At 43.1% G+C, this 17,782-nt stretch overlaps 1 protein-coding gene across 1 annotated transcript in view; it reads right to left on the minus strand.

The window, feature by feature from the left end:
- AMFR (autocrine motility factor receptor) overlaps window positions 1-13,743 on the minus strand; it is a 57,981-nt gene extending 44,238 nt beyond the window's left edge. The window contains exons 1-2 of the mRNA XM_007993346.3: window positions 13,258-13,743; window positions 2,056-2,148 (exon numbers count right to left, since the gene is read on the minus strand). Of these exons, the coding sequence (XP_007991537.3) occupies window positions 2,056-2,148; window positions 13,258-13,512 (348 nt within the window). The 5' untranslated portion in view covers window positions 13,513-13,743. The remainder of the gene's footprint in view (window positions 1-2,055; window positions 2,149-13,257) is intronic.
- Window positions 13,744-17,782: the final 4,039 nt, after the last annotated feature.

Raw genomic sequence — 17,782 nt, forward strand, 5'->3', positions numbered from 1 at the left:
GGGATTTCTAACTCAAAATGGTTCCTAATTGATGCTACTGTATGACATTAAACATCAAATAAACCAACATAGAACAGCAGGGAAGATGCGATCGATGATGAAAAAACCAAAAGTGAAGCTGGATAAGAAAAATGCTCATTATAATTACCTCTGGATCTAGTAAAAAAAAAATCTCTAAAATATTGCAAGGTTATACTTTCTATAAATTTCAACCTGATAGAACTAACCTTTTAGGGAAAAGAAAGTATATAAAGCCCACTGGTGCCAGATCAATCCACCAAGCCTGCCTGGCCTGACCAATTTCTGGTCTACAAATAAAAAATTTGAAGAAAAACTTGAAGAAGTATCAAAAGAAGCATTTAAGCCAGGAGAAGTGGCTCACACCTGTAATTTCAGCACTTTGGGAGGCTGAGGCGGGCGGATCATTTGAACTCAACAGTTCGAGACCAACCTGGGCAGCATGATGAAATTCTGTCTCTACAAATACCAAAACAATTAGCCGGGTGTGGCACATGCCTGTAGTCTCACTCAGGTACTCAGGAGGCTGAGATGGGAGGAGACTGCTTGAGCCCAGGAGGTTGAGACCGCAGTGGGCAGAGATCTCACCACTGCACTCCAGCCTGGGTGACAGAGCAAGACCCTGTCTCCAAAAAAAAAAAAAAAAAAAAAAAAAAGGCAGCATTTAGAACCTATCTGGGAGACCTCTAGAGTTGATACTGGAGAAAGTACTGAATACTAACTAATGAAAAATCTCTGGGAATACAAAACAGACCTGTTCACAATGGCATTCAAGGGCTCAACCACCAAGTAATACATGTCAGCTCTAAACCAGGACTTCAGCTGATTTTATAAAAGGAAATTTGGGTTGAAAAGGGTAGGTAAGGAAAGAATGGAACGCTCTGAATACAAAGTAAAGCTGCTGTTGTGCTTTTTGTGCAGTAGGTTCCTGTGTCTTATCACTGGGATAAGATAGAATAAAACACAGTTTTGTTCTTATGTTGTGATTTTGAAGGCCAGTTCTAAATTCTTACTTTAAAACATACCATGCCAGGCACGGTGGCTCACGCCTGTAATCCCAGCACTTTGGGAGGCCAAGGCAGGCAGATCACCTGAGGTCAGGGGTTTGAGACCAGCCTGGCCAACATGGCAAAACCCTGTCTCTACTAAAAATACATGGATTAGCTCTGGTGCACACCTGTATTCCCAGCTACTTGGGAGGCTGAAGCAGGAGAAGTGCTTGAACCTGGGAGGCAGAGGTTGCAGTGAGCTGAGATTGAGCCACTGCACTCCAGCCTGGGTGACAGAGCAAGACTCCATCTCAAAAAAAAAAAAAAAAAAAATTATTCTACACCCTACCCACTCAAATCCTCAGGGAACTGCCAATCTATACGGTATGCTTGTGGCATAGTTCTTCATTGAAAGCGTTCCCTGCCCGTTCTGAGTCACTTTCCGCTGTCAGACAATCTCACCCAAAACAAGAACAAATCTCCTAATTTTATGCTTTTAGAATTCTTAATTCACCTTCCCACAGAGAAAATTGTCCTGGTAAATTCTTTTGGAAAAGAACCCACATTCTACAGAGTGACATTTATGATCATTCAAAATCAAACAAATCTAGGCTTCTTTAAAAACGACATTCCTAAAAATCATGAAGAAAAACAGCCATAAAAAACATTATTGGGACAACTTGGCTGCACTGAATATGAACTGTGGATTAGACAAAGTATTTTTTCAATGTTAAATTTCCTAATTTTAATCACTGTGCTGTAAAAATGCCTTTGCTCTTAGGAAATACAAACTGAAGTATTGAGGGGTAAAGGGGTAATGATGTCCACAACTTACTCTCAAATGAATCAGAACAAAAGTATGTATAAATAAAAAGTGACTATTAAAGCAAATGGAACAAAATATTAACAACGGGCGAATCTGGATAAAGGGTATATAGGAGTTTTCTGTAGTATTCATGGAACTTTTCCACACATCTGAAATCATAAGAAATACAAAGTTTAAAAAAAAATCTAGTCACAAGAATCCATCCTTTCAGTGTTGCCTTACCTGCCTCTCGCTCACTCGAAGAGGGCCAAAAACGATACACTGGATGAGCTTAGCCACCAACATCAAAACACAGCAAGCAGTATTTACTAGAACCTGTAAACAAATCGGAGAAAGGAAGTTTATTCTCTTCCTGCTGAAAAATAAAAGCAGCTCTAAAAATCTCATATTAGGAATTCAGCCATCATTTCCAGTGACTGAGCCTTTCTGGTTCTCTCCCAATGCAAGATAAGTAATATCTGAAAAGGCACACTGTTCTGGGCAGTGGGTGTTAGGGATGAGGATTGGAAAGAGGCACCAGCTCACCAAGCCACCGCTCTTCTTCCAATACGCACCCTCCAGCAGGCCACCTTATCTTTCATCCTTAACTGAATTGTATGTATACTCTGTACTGTTTGTGCAAAACTACATGAACCTTGTAAACTGCAGGTCCTTCCCAAGTACCTCATTTCCAACATTATTTTGACAGCCTTAAAGAAAACTGTTCTAGAAATTGAAGTTACCATGAATAGTAAAATCCAGCAGCCAGAGATTCTGCCCTGCCAAACAAATAGGAGGTAGGGGTAGGAGTGTGGATGGTCACAAAAAAGTCTCATCATGAGAAACTAATAACCAAAAAATATAACAGAGAGAATATTTTAACATTTATTGGAATGGAAAAATCTTTCAACCAAAAGATAAATGTGCTCCATGCTTGGTGTTGGCTTTGAAGTAAAGCTTCTGTGGCACTGCAGTGGGGTGGAATGGGGAAAACAGAAGGAAAAGAAAACTGGTGAGAGGGGCTAAGAGATGACAGGCAACCTGGGGATACCAATGCAAAACTAAGGCCTTCTTCAACAGTCTATGAGAAAACTTAAAAAACAAAACAAAACAAAATAAAACCCTAAATGATGAATATCCTTACACCTGAACACCAAATCTTAATGCTTACAAAATGGAAGAGTTGGCTGTCTCCAACCCAGAGATTACTGTGGGGTATCACATTACTCTGAATGACTCCAAAAAGCCAAAAGGACCTTGATAAAAACAGTACAGATGACTTGTTGAAAGCAAATGAAAAGGAACTCCAATTCAATGTAAAGCTGCTTCTGCCTCTGATTCACTACATTTACCATATTACCTTTGCCAAGTCATTCTTCCCTCTACTTTTAAAAGCAATTGATAATTTTAAAGAAGAAAGAAAGGGGACAGAAGAGAGTAATTTAAGAAAGCAAGATCCCGAAGCCGGGCGCGGTGGCTCAAGCCTGTAATCCCAGCACTTTGGGAGGCCGAGATGGGAGGATCACGAGGTCAGAAGATCAAGACCATCCTGGCTAACACAGTGAAACCCCGTCCTACTAAAAAATACAAAAAAAAAAAAAACTAGCCAGGTGAGGTGCTGGGCGCCTGTAGTCCCAGCTACTCGGGAGGCTGAGGCAGGAGAATGGCGTAAACCCGGGAGGCGGAGCTTGCAGTTAGCCGAGATTTGGTCACTGCACTCCAGCCTGGATGACAGAGCAAGACTCTACCTCAAAAAAAAAAAAAAAAAAAAAAAAAAACAGAAAGCAAGATCCCTGAGATCACCTCAGGGTCTGTTTAGTACCTCACACCATCCCTCCTTTGGGAGAACAGTTAAGGGCAGCCCTGATTCATTACAAATGATTAAATTTAGTTCTATTCTGTCTGCCTAATGGGCCAAAGTATGTAATATATTTTTAAAGGATTGAAACAAAAATAGTTCTGCTGAAAAAATAAACTGTTTTAGTACTTAAATCCTTCAAACAACCAGGAACAAAAGCCGAAACTAGTTGCCCCAAATATCCTAATTTGTGTAACAGGCCTATTCAAAATGGTCCAAATCACCAGGAGCGTGGTGGCTCACACTTGCAATCCGGGCACTTTGGGAGACCAAGGTGGGAGGACTGCTTGAGGTCAGAAGTTTGAGACCAGCCTGGAACACACAGCAAAACCTTGCCCCTACTGAAAAATATATAAAATTTTTAAAAAACAAAAAACAATTCAGGTAACTTGAAATGTTCATTTTTAAGGTGATGAAATAGATGCTAAAGAGACTCACCGTCACTGTGATCTAACCAGTCAATCTCAGCCACATTAACTAAGAGAAATGTTGTAAGACAAAACCACAACCCCTCATGTCACATCCCCCAGACAAACATGCCCCAGCTTTATTACGACGCAATTTCTTAAAAGAATTCTTCCTGTTTTTACATGTAGTCATATGAATTTAAAAAATAAATGCAACACATTTAGCACTTGTTCGAGGCATGTGGGAAATCAGAAAAATGATGGAACTCTAAACCCTAAACTCAAAGAACTTTTAGAATCTACAAGAGATAGAACATGGTAAGCAGTTTAACAGAAGGCCAAGCAGGCTACCATGAGAGTAATGATGGAGGAAAAAAACAAATTTAGGGGCACTTAAACATTTCTCTATTCAAAACAGCACTGTTACACACATCTCAAGTTATCAAACAAAAAATAAAGTATTATTTACTATTTCTCAAACTCTTTAAATAAAAGTCTATTTTTTTTTCTGACAGTCTCACTCTGTTGCCCAAACTAAAGCACAATGGCGCAATCTCCGCTCACCGCAACCTCTGCCTTCCAGGTTCAAGCTATTCTCCTGTCTTAGCCTCCCAAGCAGCTGGGATTACAGGTGTGAGCTACCACACTAATTTTTGTATTTTTTTGTAGAGACATGGTTTCACCATGCTGCCCGGGCTGGTCTGGAACTCCTGGGCTCAAGTGATCCATCTGCCTCGGCCTCCCAAAGGACTGGGATTACAGGCATGAGCCACTGCACCCAGCCTAAATAAGTCTTTGAATTCAAATAAGGTATAAAAAACGTGTATCTTTAATTTATCAAAAAAAAAAAAAGAGTAAAAGTCTCTTATAATCCCATCACCCATAGACAACCACTTCCTATTTTAATTTAAATGAAGATTTGAAAATTAACATGGCTAAGCAGGAAAAAAAAAGCTTGAGTATACTGATACTAAAAAGGGAATTTATGTAAAAAGGAGATAAGCTGTTATGAACTTTGTAACCAAAGCTACAAAGGATTGAAAGCAACTGAAAATTATTTTAAGATTATAAACAAAGTTTTTTAAAACACTTTAATGATTATTAATAACATTACATGTCTATTTATAGAAAAATGCTTTAATTATAATGATTATATGTTAATTACAAATACTGACCAGGCACAGTAGCTTACACCTATAATCCCAGCACTTTGGGAGGCCAAGGTCGGGGGATTGCTTGAACTCAGGAGTTCAAGACCAGCCTGGCCAACATAGTGAAACCTCATCTCTACAAAAGATACAAAAATTAGCCAGGTGGGATGGTGTGCACCTGTAGTCCCAGCTACTGAGGCTGAGGTGGGAGGATCTCTTGAGCCCAGGAGGTCAAGGCTGCAGTGAACCATGATTGCACCACTGCACTGGGCAACAGTGCAGCCTGGGCAACAGAGTGAGACCTTGCCTCAAATAAATAAATAAATAAATAAATAAATAAATAATATTGTGTTATATATATAACTTCTCAACTTCAGTTAACAAAGGCTTGAAAAACTGTAAATACAACTGAGCACCCCTAATGCAAAAATCCAAAATCTGAAATGCTCCAAAATCCAAAACTTTCTGAGCACCAACATGGTGCCACAAGTGGAAAATTCCACACCTGACCTCATGTAATGAGTCACAGTCAAAATGCAGACTTACAAGAGGTTACTGAGTGTCCCTAAGGGAAAAATGAAACTGCCTTCAGGGTATGTGTATGAGGTGCATATGAAACAGAGGAATTTCACGTTTACATTTGGGTCTCATCCCCAAAATATCTCATTATGTATATGCAAATATTCCAAAATCCAGGAAAGAAATCCCAAATCTAAAACTTCTGGTCCCAAGCATTTTGGATAAAGTATTCTCAACCTATACTGAAAGAAACTTAACTGGAGCATTCCTTATTTAAAAGCAAATCCCACTGGCTCATGTCTATAATCCCAGCACTTTGGAAGGTCAAGGTGGGTGGGTTGCTTGACTTCAGGAGTTCGAGACCAGACTGAACAACATGGTGAAACCCAATCTCTACTAAAAACACAAAAAACGGAGCCAGGCATGCTGGTGTGTGCCTGTAGTCCCAGCTACTCGGGAGGCTAAGATGGGAGAATCACCCTAGACACAGGGAGGTCAAGGCTGCAATAAACCAAAATCACACCACTGTACTCCAGCCTGGGCAATCGGAGTGACATTGATTTAAAAACAAAAAAAACAACAACAAAAAAAACTGCTTAAAAAAGTAAACTAAAATAAGTAAAATAAATCCCTGGGTCAGGTGCAGTAGAACATGCCTGTAATCCCAGCACTTTGGGAGGCAGATGAGGGAGAATCACGAGGTCAGGAGTTCGAGACCAGCCTGGCCAACATGGTGAAACCCCATCTCTACTAAAAATATAAAAATTAGCCAGGGGTGGTGGTGCTCACCTGTAATCCCAGCTACTCAGGAGGCTGAGGCAGGAGAATCACTTGAACCCGGGTGGCGGAGGTTGCAGTAAGCTGAGATCGCACCACTGCACACTACAGTGAGCTGAGATCGCGCCAGCCTAGGTGAGAGTGAGACTCCATCTCAAAAAAAAAAAAAAAAAAAAAAAAGAAATCCGGGGTCAGGCGCGGTGGCTCACGCCTGTAATCCCAGCACTTTAAGAGGCCGAGGCCGGCGGATCACGAGGTCAGGACATCGAGACCATCCTGGTTAACACGGTGAAACCCTGTCTCTACTAAAAATACAAAAAATTAGCCAGGCTCAGTGGTGGGCCCCTGTAGTTCCAGCTACTCAGGAGGCTGAGGCAGGAGAATGGCATGAACCCGGGAGGCAGAGCTTGCAGTGAACCGAGATCGTGCCACCGCACCCCAGCCTGGGCAACAGAGCGAGACTCCGTCTCAAAAAAAAAAAAAAAAAGGAAATAATATGTGCACATACATGTTTGTATAATATGTAGGTGTGAACTGTCAAGGACTTGATCAATTTGGGTATTTCTTAGTCTCCTACTTAACACCAGCACTTACTACAAGAATCTGATAATTGCCATTTCTGGAAGAGAGAAGCAGGTAACAGGGAGAGAGCGAGAGATCTACTTTTCACTGCATATCACTTCTGTACCCCTTAACTTTTTTTTTTTTTTTTTAAATTTTAGATGGAGTTTCACTGTGTCGTCCAGGCTGGACTGCAGCGGCGCGATCTCAGCTCACTGCAACTTCCACCTCCCAGGTTCAAGCAATTCTCCTGCCTCAGCTTCCCAAGTAGCTGGGATTACCGGCACCTGTCACCATGCCTGGCTAATTTTTGTATTTTTAGTAGAGATGAGTTTCCCCATGTTGGCCAGGCTGGTCTCTATCTCCCGACCTCAGGTGATCCTCCTGCCTTGGCCTCCCAAAGTGCTGGGATTACAGGCGTGAGCCACCATGCCGGGCCTGTACCCCTTAACTTTTGTACCCTGAGCATACATTATCTATTTTTTTAAATTTTTTTAAAGTTTAGAATCTACTAAACTAACCTGACTAGTTCTACAATTCCACATTATTTTTCTCACCATATGAGTAACAAACCAAAACAAGTTCGCCTGTTACAGCACAATATTTCAACTATGGCTGGGCGTGGTGGCTCATGCTTGTAATCTCAGCACTTTGGGAGGCCAAGGTGGGTGGATCACCTGAGGTCAGCAGTTCAAGACCAGCCTGGCCAACATGGTGAAACCCTGTCTCTACTAAAAATAGAAAAAATTAGCTGGGCATGGTGGCGCACGCCTGTAATCTCAGCTACTTGGGTGGCTGAGGCAGGAGAATCGCTTGAACCCGGGAGGCGGAGGCTGCAGTGAGCCGAGATTGTGCCATTGCACTCCAGCCTGGGTGACAAAGAAAGACTCTGTCTCCAAAAAAAAAAAAAAATTCAACTATATTAAAACACTTCAGAATGTTTCTCATAGCTATAGTGCTGTCAAAGCTTCATTTTTTAAAAATTCACCAAATGCCTTTTTTTTTCCAGTCTACACAAAATAAAAACAAGTTTTACTTGTCCCTGTTTAGAGTGTAGCAGGTCAGGCAGCAGTGATCCCAGCAACTCTGACTTACTCAAGGCTCAAAGTTAATTCCCTTCACTCCAAGGCCCGGGAGGAAAATGTCTCCTCCAGAATGGTTCTTACTCTTCCACTGGAGAAAACAGAAACTAAATTATAAAATAGTTAGGCCTGCCTGTGAGGAAAAGAGAGGAAGGTGCATTTATCACCATGTAACCCTACAGGTGTTTTTGACCCTGTAAAATGTTGGCCACCAGCGGGGGCATATTTATGAGCTTGCAAAGACATGGGATTCAACTACCAGGAACTGTTTCCAAGACATGGTCAACCTGGATATTTTTTAAGACACCTGCCTACACCAGCACCACTCCCCCGCGCCCCCTACCATTTAGTGGTTTCCTCCCTTTAAGGACAATCCACGTACTGTTACCTCTCTGCAGGCTCCCAGAGACAAACACATAATACAAACATGCACACACTACCCCCCTCATCACGTAGATGATGACTGTGTTCCTCCTTTAACAATACTAGGGAAATAGATGACAGTCCGCATGCAAAGCACACCTAGGAGGTGATCAAATAGCAGTCCCCTTCTCCCTTACCCAGAAGGCATTCCTTTTATTTTTAATTTATCTAGGCTCACATCCAATTATTCACAAGTTTAGTGTTTTTTCCTTCAGCTGCCCCAACACTTCTGGAGCTAACATTTTTTCCTCATATACCTTGAAATAGTCAACTCATAGAGACTCAAACCTAGGAAGTCACTTTCAGCTCTTTTGTTTTGTTTTTTTTTTTTTGAGACCAGGGTCTCACTCTGGCCCAAACTGAAGTGCAGTGGCACAATCATAGCTCACTGTAATCTTGAGCTTCTGGGCGGGCTCAACCAATCCTCCTAACTCAGCCTCCCAAGTAGCTAGAACTACACTTAATTTGCGTAATTAAGTCAGAACCTTGACAGTAGTTTCCTATTTCTATTTCTCCATTTACATGCCTTGCTCTTAGAATTTTAGAAGCAGGTATTTCATATTTTTAAAGGGTTGTAAAACAAATTAAATAAGGAAGTTGCAGCGCCTAAAATATTCACCATCTGAGAGCACTTTAGAGAAAAATTGGCTTGACTCCTATTTTTAAAAGCCTATTTTCACATAATTATAATGGTGGCTAATTTTTTTTTTTTTTTTTTTTTTTTTTTTTTTTTTTTTTTTTTTTTTTTTTTTTTTGTAGAGCAGGGGATCTCACTATGTTGCCCAGACTCCTGGGCAGCTCCTGACCTCAAGCAATCCCCCCACCTCCTGCCTCAGCCTCCACCTCCCAAACTGCTGAGGCTGCTGGTGTCAGCCACTGAACCCAGCCCTTAAGTGTTATAATAATATGAAAATAGGCTCTTTAAAATAGGAGTCAGCCAATTTTCCCTAAAGTACTCTCAGATAGTGAATATTTTAGGCTCGGGAACTTCCTTAATTTATTTAATTTGTTTTACAACCCTTTAAAAATATAAAAAACATTCTTAGCTGTTAAGACAAAAATAGGCCTAGTCAAATAGGCCACGAGTTTGCCAATCCCTGTTCTAAATGGTCAATTCACTTTTATCCACTTTTATTTGTAGTTATTTTTCCCCTTGAGAGTTCTATTTAAATGATATTATTTGCACGATTAATCAGAACCTTGACACTAGTTTCATATTTCTATCTCTCCATTTGCATATCTTGCTCTTAGAATTTTAGAAGCAGATATTTAAGAAAGCAGAAAAGGGAACTAATAAAAGTAATGAGTAAGAATTAAAAAATGAAAAAGCCAAAACACCTGACCAATCCAAAACCATGCTAGAATGGACCAAGAGGGAGCTGAATGGAAGCATTATCTGAGCAATGTAAAATAGCCCAGAAATGAGTAACAAAATAAAAACTCATCAGAAATCAAACTTTAGGGTGGAAGTTTTAGAAAGACAAGGGGAAACAAAAGGTCAGGTCAAACCCACGTATCTGTTAGTGTAAAAACCCAGAAGCCTCCTCCCAAATCCGTTCTCAATGTCATGTATGAGGGCCACCTGGAGAGGCCCCCTTGGGAGGAGGAAGTTATAGGTCACTAGATCTCCTGTCCTCTTCCCACTCTACATAACTCTATCTTCCACACTGCTCCCAGACTATCTTCTGAAAGAAATCATGACAGCACCCCTATTCCTCCATGCCCCACTCCCACTTAAGCCCCAATACTGTCCACACTTGGTAGAGCAAGCAAGGTCAAGGTTACATGACACCATACTCTAGCCTCTTCCTAGGTCAGTTTTTCAACCACTAGTGTCCCTCAGATCACCTAGGGCATTCATTAAAATGAAGATTCCAAGGCTCCACCCTTCTCTCTGAAATGGATCCCCAGGGAAACTACACTTTACAAGTACCCCAGATGACCACATACCAGGCTGCCAGAGGTCCACACTTTGAGAAAGAAACCTTCAAAGGGGTTGCTCACCTCCTCCTCTCACAGCAGAGGCACCTGCCACCTCCTTCACCCCCCCGGTCTCCTCTTCACCTTCTCAACCTCCCTCTTAAACCAGAAGATTCAACAGATTTTTTATTTAACAGCCCAGCTTCCGGACCACCTTGCCTGTGCCCAGCACTGTCCTCCCCCAGCCAGACCGAGCTCCACATGCTGGTTTCTTTATCTGGAATACCCATTGCTGCTGGTTGAGACCCTTCCCACCTTCCAAGATGGTTCAACACCACCTTCCACGAACCCTTCCCTAGGCACAATTCCTTTCTTTTTCCTCCAAACTCTGCTGCATTTTATTTATCTATCATCACCTGTAAAATTGTGCCATATTACTGAGGGTAGGGGAAAGTGTTGTTCACAGATATGCCCTCCAGAGTGCCCAAAATAACACCTTCGAAAGGTTTTAAATTGAGTTTGTTCATGAAAAACCTCCTGTGATGCTATCAGACAGATATTACTCTAAACTGTGCTCTACAAAGATAAGTTTTAGGAACTGCAATATGTTAAACAATATCTAGCAGGACTTGCACTGGCAGAAGGATCAGTCTTTGTTTTGTCTTACTTGGCCTTGGCAGGCAGTGTTTGTGAAAAAGTTGAATCCAAATTCAACAGAACTAGGGGAGGATCCAGTTGACAAAGGCACCACCACATAGGGTATTCACTCAACAATCTTATCTGTCCCACCACTGGGGAAGGCTTTTGAGATTGTCACTTCTACTCAGCTGCTAAAGCAGAAACTACATAAACACTGAGTGATGAGACAAACTCACAGTGAGCACATGGAGGCTCTGAGAAATCAAAGCAGGCCAAAATAAACACGTGGAAACAAACACCCAGAGGAAAGATGGAAGAAAAACAGCACTAGGATCAACTGAGAAATGAAAATATCATCAGCAGAGAGTAAGAAGTGATAAACTTGCCAGAGGTAAGACCTCTACTGAAAATGCTGGAAGAAAAGGAAATTTCCTAAAAAGTAATCATCATCACAGAAAAATCAACAGCCTTTTATGTAATGTTTTCTGAAGAGGTATTAACCTTAGAATCTGAACATGGCTTTTATCAAAAGAAAGTCCTGCGGGGGAAAATCCATTAAATAATGCCAAGGTTGTTATATAAATAAAATAAGGGTTCCTTCTCAAAGGCTTATTTATATCTCAGACTTGAAAAATATCAAAGACTACATTATAATCTTAACATATGGCAAAAACACTCTCTATTTCACTTTAAGTTGTTTACCTGCTAACTCAAATGCAAAATCAGATTTGAAATTAAGCAAGAGATGTGAGTGAGTTCTTTCTCTTCTCCCTTGTTTGGGTCTGTAAAGTTCAGTTTTACACAGCAGTAGACAAACAGGAACTTCACCCTTCACTGCCTTCTACTAAACTCTCCATCAGCAGGACCAGGAGACTTAATCCACAGCCCACAGAGTCCATAAATCCCACCGCTTCCTGATGAAGCACAGTGGGACTAATTATAACAAATGAGTTGCATATCATCCCATCAACTTGGAATATTAATCTCTCAGTCATTTACAGCCTACTTTCAACCCCAAATGGGAACTTGGAAGGAGACAAAATCCAAGAAGTCATATTAAATCCAAGTGAGACTTTAAATCCTGGAGGAACTTTTCTGATCACTGTGGGATTTACGTAAGTATTCAAGGCCAAGGTGAAAGCAAAATTCTGTAGCCAAAATATCATTGATCTGCTCAGTCGGAAATTATCTGTTCTAATGAAGGAAACCAGCATGTGTGCCTTATCAATGCTGCTTGTCTCGAGGGGGCAGACAACCTGGAAACTGCGTTAGAATAGATCCTCAAATAAGAAACATTCAGTTAACATGATCGGCTGCCTCTTGACACTGCGAATGTTTTGCTGTGTTCATACATCAAAGGAAAACTGTCATGAATCATCAGGTAAAGGCAGCAGAAAAGGAAGCACAGTTTGCCTGGTGTTTGTTTCATTAAACAGCTCCCAAAGGGGACAATCGAATACTAACCGGCAAAAAAGTTGTAGGAGACGCCTCTCTCCAACGGGAATGTCCAAAGACACCCAAGTGCTGAAAATTCCCCCATACTCAACGTCTGAATTCTCCCCTCCGCCCTCTCCTCTTCGTCGGAAGAAAACCCGCTAACAACAATCCCATGCTTGACCAAGTGGGAAAAGCTTTCAACTTCCCTCTACTTCGTCCAACCCTAGGGATAACGCACTCCCAGATCCCAACCTCCCCTTGAACCTGCCCTCTGAGATCTTAGTCTAGTTTATCCCGAGGGTCCCCAGCCCCTTCCTCCCCACTACCTTTTAACCCCTTCCCCTGCCCCGGGCCCCGTCCGCACCCCAACGCAAACCCTCGCCCGCCGCCTCCCCGACTCCCTTCCCGGAGCCCCCAACGCTGCCCTGCCCCCGGGGCCTCCTCCTCGCAACTCCACGCGATGTTCCTCCCGCCCGCGGTTCCCCCCCGCTGCCCCCCAGCGCCTCACCGCTCTCCCTAGGCAGCGCTCCCGCGGGCAAGGCCGCGCCCCCCAGGCGCTTGCCCTCCGGGGTCCCTGGCGCAGTGGCCCCTTGGCCCACCACGCCCCCCGCGGATAAAGGGTGACGCAGCGAACCCCGTCCCTGCCCCGCGGGCCCGGTCTCCTCGCTCACCCACACGAAGAGGCTATCTGAGAGCAGGTACTGGGCCACGTCGCGGGCCCGTGGTCCCCCCGCGCTCAGCCGGGCGGGCGCCGGCGGCTCGGGTTGCAGCGAGGCCGTTAGCTGGTCCGGCTCGCCCGGGCCGGCCTCAGGCTGGCTGAGCGCGCGGTAGGCGCTGATGATGGTGCCCAGCAGGGCCAGGCCGCTGAGGCCCGTGTAGGTGCGGAGGCTGGGCCAGGGGAAGCGCTCGAGGAAGAGCAGCGGCATGGCGGCAGCGGCGACCTCCGGCCTCCGGGCCTCCCCGCGCTGCGGCCGGGCCCCTGCCGCGGTCTCGCGAACGGCGCCCACGGGCTCTGGCGTCGCTGCAGCTGCCGCTGCCGCCGCCGCCGCCGCCGCCGCCGCCGCGCCGGGCCGGGCCGGGCCGCTCCTGGCTGCTGGCGCCGCTCCGCCCCGCGCTGCTCCCGCTGCTGCCCCTGCCGGCGCGGAAGAGCCTCGGCGGGCTCCGGGCAGGCCACCGCCCCCAGCGGGACGCGGGCGGGACGGGCGCAGGGGCGCGGCCTTCGTCCCCCGCCCCCAGCGGTCGAGCCGCCGCCTAGCGGGCGTAGGCCCACGCCTCAGGCCCCGGGGGCCGGCACCCAGCATCATCCGCTGCCCGCACCACGGCTCGGCTGGGCCCACGGACACAGAGGGCACCTGCTCCGGCCGCGGCGCAGGCGTCACTCGGGCCCGCAGGCGCTGACGGGCGGCCGGGCCTCAGGGCGCGGGGGACCCTGGCCACCAGGCCCCTGCCCACTTGCCCCCCACCATTAACCCTCTGAAGCAGGTTACCCCCAAGCACTCCTAGGGGCCGAGCAGCTTCCCTGGTGCCCAAAACCCCAGACGAAAAAATATTAAGTCTTTCAAGTTTCTGCTGTTTACTAGTAGCCTCCAGCAGAAACTAAAAAATGAACCTGATTTAGCGGGAAATAAAAATGTGTTCCCTCATACACCAGAAGTGAGAATGTCAAATGGTGCAGCTGTCTTGGAAAATAATCTGTCCTTTCCTTAAAGTCAAACAAGAGTGACCATTTGACCCAGTAATTCCAGTCCTCTAAGAAAAGTGGAAACATACCTCCACACAAAACTTGTACACAAATGTTGATACCATTCTAACAACCAAAGGATGGGAACAACGCTAATGTCCATCAAGTGATGAGTAGATACATGTGATATATCCATACAATGTACTATTCGGTCATAAAAATGAACTACTGATACATGCTACATTAGGGATGAACCTTAAACACGTGCTAAGTCAAAGACGACAGCCACAAAGGTCCACGTGTTGTGTGATTCCATTGATATGAAATGTCCACAATAGGCAAGTACATATACAGACACAGAAAGTTGATTAATGGTTGCTTAGGGATGGGAGGAAGAGGGAAGGTAGGGGGTGATAAAGGGCGCAGGTTTCTTTTAAGAGACAGGGTCTGTACGCCCAGGCTGGAGTACGTAGTGGCAGGAGCATGGCTCACTGCATCCTCCACCTTCTGGGCTCAAGAAATCTTCCTGCTTCAGTCTCTCCAGTAGATAGGATTACAGGCATATGCCACCACACGTGGCTAATTCTTAATTTTTGGTAGAGACAGCGTCTTGCTATATTGTCCAGACCTGTCTGTGGCTCCTGAGCCCAAGTGATCCTCCCACCGCGGCCTCACAAAGTGCAGGGATTACAGGCGTGAGTCACTGGCTGGGATAGGTTTGCTTTCAAAGTGATGAAAATGTAAAATAGAGGTGATGATTGCACAACTCTGAAAAATCATTGAATTGTACACTTTAAATAGTTCTATCTCAATATGTGAATTGTATCTCAATAAGCTGTTACCAAAGGAAAAAAAACGTTACCTTGGGAGTTTTATTCCTTTTGCATCCCCAAGGCCTGTAATACTTCCCAGCCCAGGGTAGGTGCTCTGTAAATATTTGTAGGATTTTCCAAACTTTCTAAAGGACCAAATTATCTTTCAAAGTCTTTTTTCATGCCTAATATTCTAAAAGTCTATTAACTATAAAACAAAAGATCTCTCAGGCTTACCATTCCACTTTGGAAATTTTAGAAACATCTTGTTAAAGGGTCAACGTTTAGTTTTACCGGGACAAGGAGAGGTCTTACCTTTGTATATGTGCATTTTTTTAAAACAAGGTCTATATGAATACTAGACTTGAGTTCACTTTGGTTCTCTTCCCACAGCCATGCAATTAAAATGCTGAACTTTAAACTTTATCAGTAAAATAAAGGAAAACTTTATTTTGAAAAAATATTGTAATTTTCAAGGAAGTGTTCTACTTTACAGGTCAAGATCTGGGCCATCATAACTTTTAAACCACTAACTGGCAATCTTTATTCAATCCTAGCCACAGTAGTTCTAAACTATCACAAACCAAATTTGTCCTGTCACCCTTAGAAACAGGCTGCTCTTAATAGATCTGCCCTTATTAAACTTTTAGAAGCTTGGACTTTCTGAAACTTCACATGAACGGGGGAAGTTAACCCAACTATAAAAGCTTATTTTTTGTTTGCATTTTTAAAGAATGTAAACGGTTTGTGTTTGGATCTTTTACTAGAATTAGTATTTTCTACCATTACTTTTTCCTTTCCCACTCCAAGAAGGTACTTTGCACACCCTTGTCTCAAGGAAGGACATTTTGGCAATAACCAAACAAGTCTTCTTAAGTCTTAACCAATACTTCTAGTTCTTGGTAATTGCATCTTACTCCATGAGAGGACCAGGGGAGGAGGCAGGACCCAAAAGGGATGAATGCTTAATGTGCCTGGGGAGACTGAATCAACATACAGGCTACCTGTCAGCTGTGTCCCAAGCCCCAAGTGTGGCAGACTGATGACAGCATCAGACTTTGAGAGGCTGGTCCTGCTTGGACAAGAATCAGTAGAGTCCATGATGAAAGCTCGAGCTCCCTCGTCACCACCACCTTCATTTCAGAATACCACTATGCCTTCTAGATTTGAGACTTCAAATAGCTCCTTCATTTCCATTATGACTGATAGACTGAATTTCCTGCCATCTTTGTGGGATGGTGGTTCTGACTTGGTTTGATTTAAAGGGAATAATTATTTCAGACAAATCAGTTTGTGTGGACTAAGATTCATACCTAGATACAATGCTATTTTCATTTTTAAAATATCTGAAGTCCTTTCATATTCATGACCTCATTCACCATCATGTGAGACTGGTTGAGTGGCTTTGTTGTTGCTTAAGATTCTCAAAATCCTAGAAGCTGAACTTCACTATCTAATCCAGTAGCTTTAAATGTATTCCCATGGCATGCTAGTGTTTCATCAGCTCGACCAATATGTTCCACAGCTAAATCTAGCAGAGAGAAAAATAACCAACTCTTCAAGTTTTTAGAGGAAAAACTAAATTAATGGATACATTTCTATTTGTAGCTTTTCTTTCATATTTATTTTTCATAGACCTCTGGTGCCTGCTATAAAATACACAAGTAGTAAAGTTTTCAGAAAAACCTTTCAATTACTTTCTATCAGGTTTCATTCAAACTTCTGTTCAGATATAAAGGCTGAAAAGGCTATAGTTTTATCAGACACACATATATTCCCATATTTTGGGTAAACTTTCTATTTAACATGACATTGAATTACACAGTATTACATATGCAGCAGGCATAGTGTGTCACAGAACATTAAGAATTCCAGGCAAGTTTGAGAAAATAACTAAAGGAGTCAACCCTCTCTTTGCAGATGACGAAACGGCCTCAGTCCCCAATGATATGGACTACACACAGTTAACAACGCAACTTCTAACTTCTGGCCTTCATGTTCCAAATCTAGTGACCCTTTCACACCGCAGGAAACTAAGTCTGCTAAAAACACTGCTAACACATAATGGGATGGGTGGGAGTGTGTGGGGCACAAGGCGAGGGCAACATCAATGACCCGGCCATCAGGCCCTTGCTATTATGCTAAGCTGCCTCTTACCTAAAGGCCCTCGGCCGCTCACAATGAAGAACCATGCAAGATTTCTACTAGCACAGTAGGGTCAGCAGCCACACATACAGGACTATCCCAAAACAATCACAGAGTCATTCTCTTTCAAATATTTTTTATTGAAATGACAATAAAATAAAAAAAGAACAGTGATCACTTTAACCAAACTTTTACTTTACAAATATAAAAATATAACCAAAACTTGTTTCTTTTATACATTTTCCATAAACGTAATACCAGAAAAGTTCTCAAAGCCAAACTATAAATGATGCTTGTATACTATGATATAAACACAGTAACCAAAAGTTAAAATTTCTAAATACATGACCTTTCCCTCAACAGAACAGCATAATCAATATATCTTCCCAACTTATCTCTATATTTACGGTATGATCCATTACTAAAATACAAAATACACCTAAACTGGCCCAATCTAGACTTACCTAGGTTTTAGTAAGTTTTTTCCCACAAAAACAAGCTTAATAAATATAATACAAGCTAATATTAAAATGTGTTTTATGGCTCAAATCAAATAAC

This window comes from Chlorocebus sabaeus, chromosome 5, assembly GCF_047675955.1.
Source record: "Chlorocebus sabaeus isolate Y175 chromosome 5, mChlSab1.0.hap1, whole genome shotgun sequence".
NCBI classification, from domain to species: domain Eukaryota; kingdom Metazoa; phylum Chordata; class Mammalia; order Primates; family Cercopithecidae; genus Chlorocebus; species Chlorocebus sabaeus.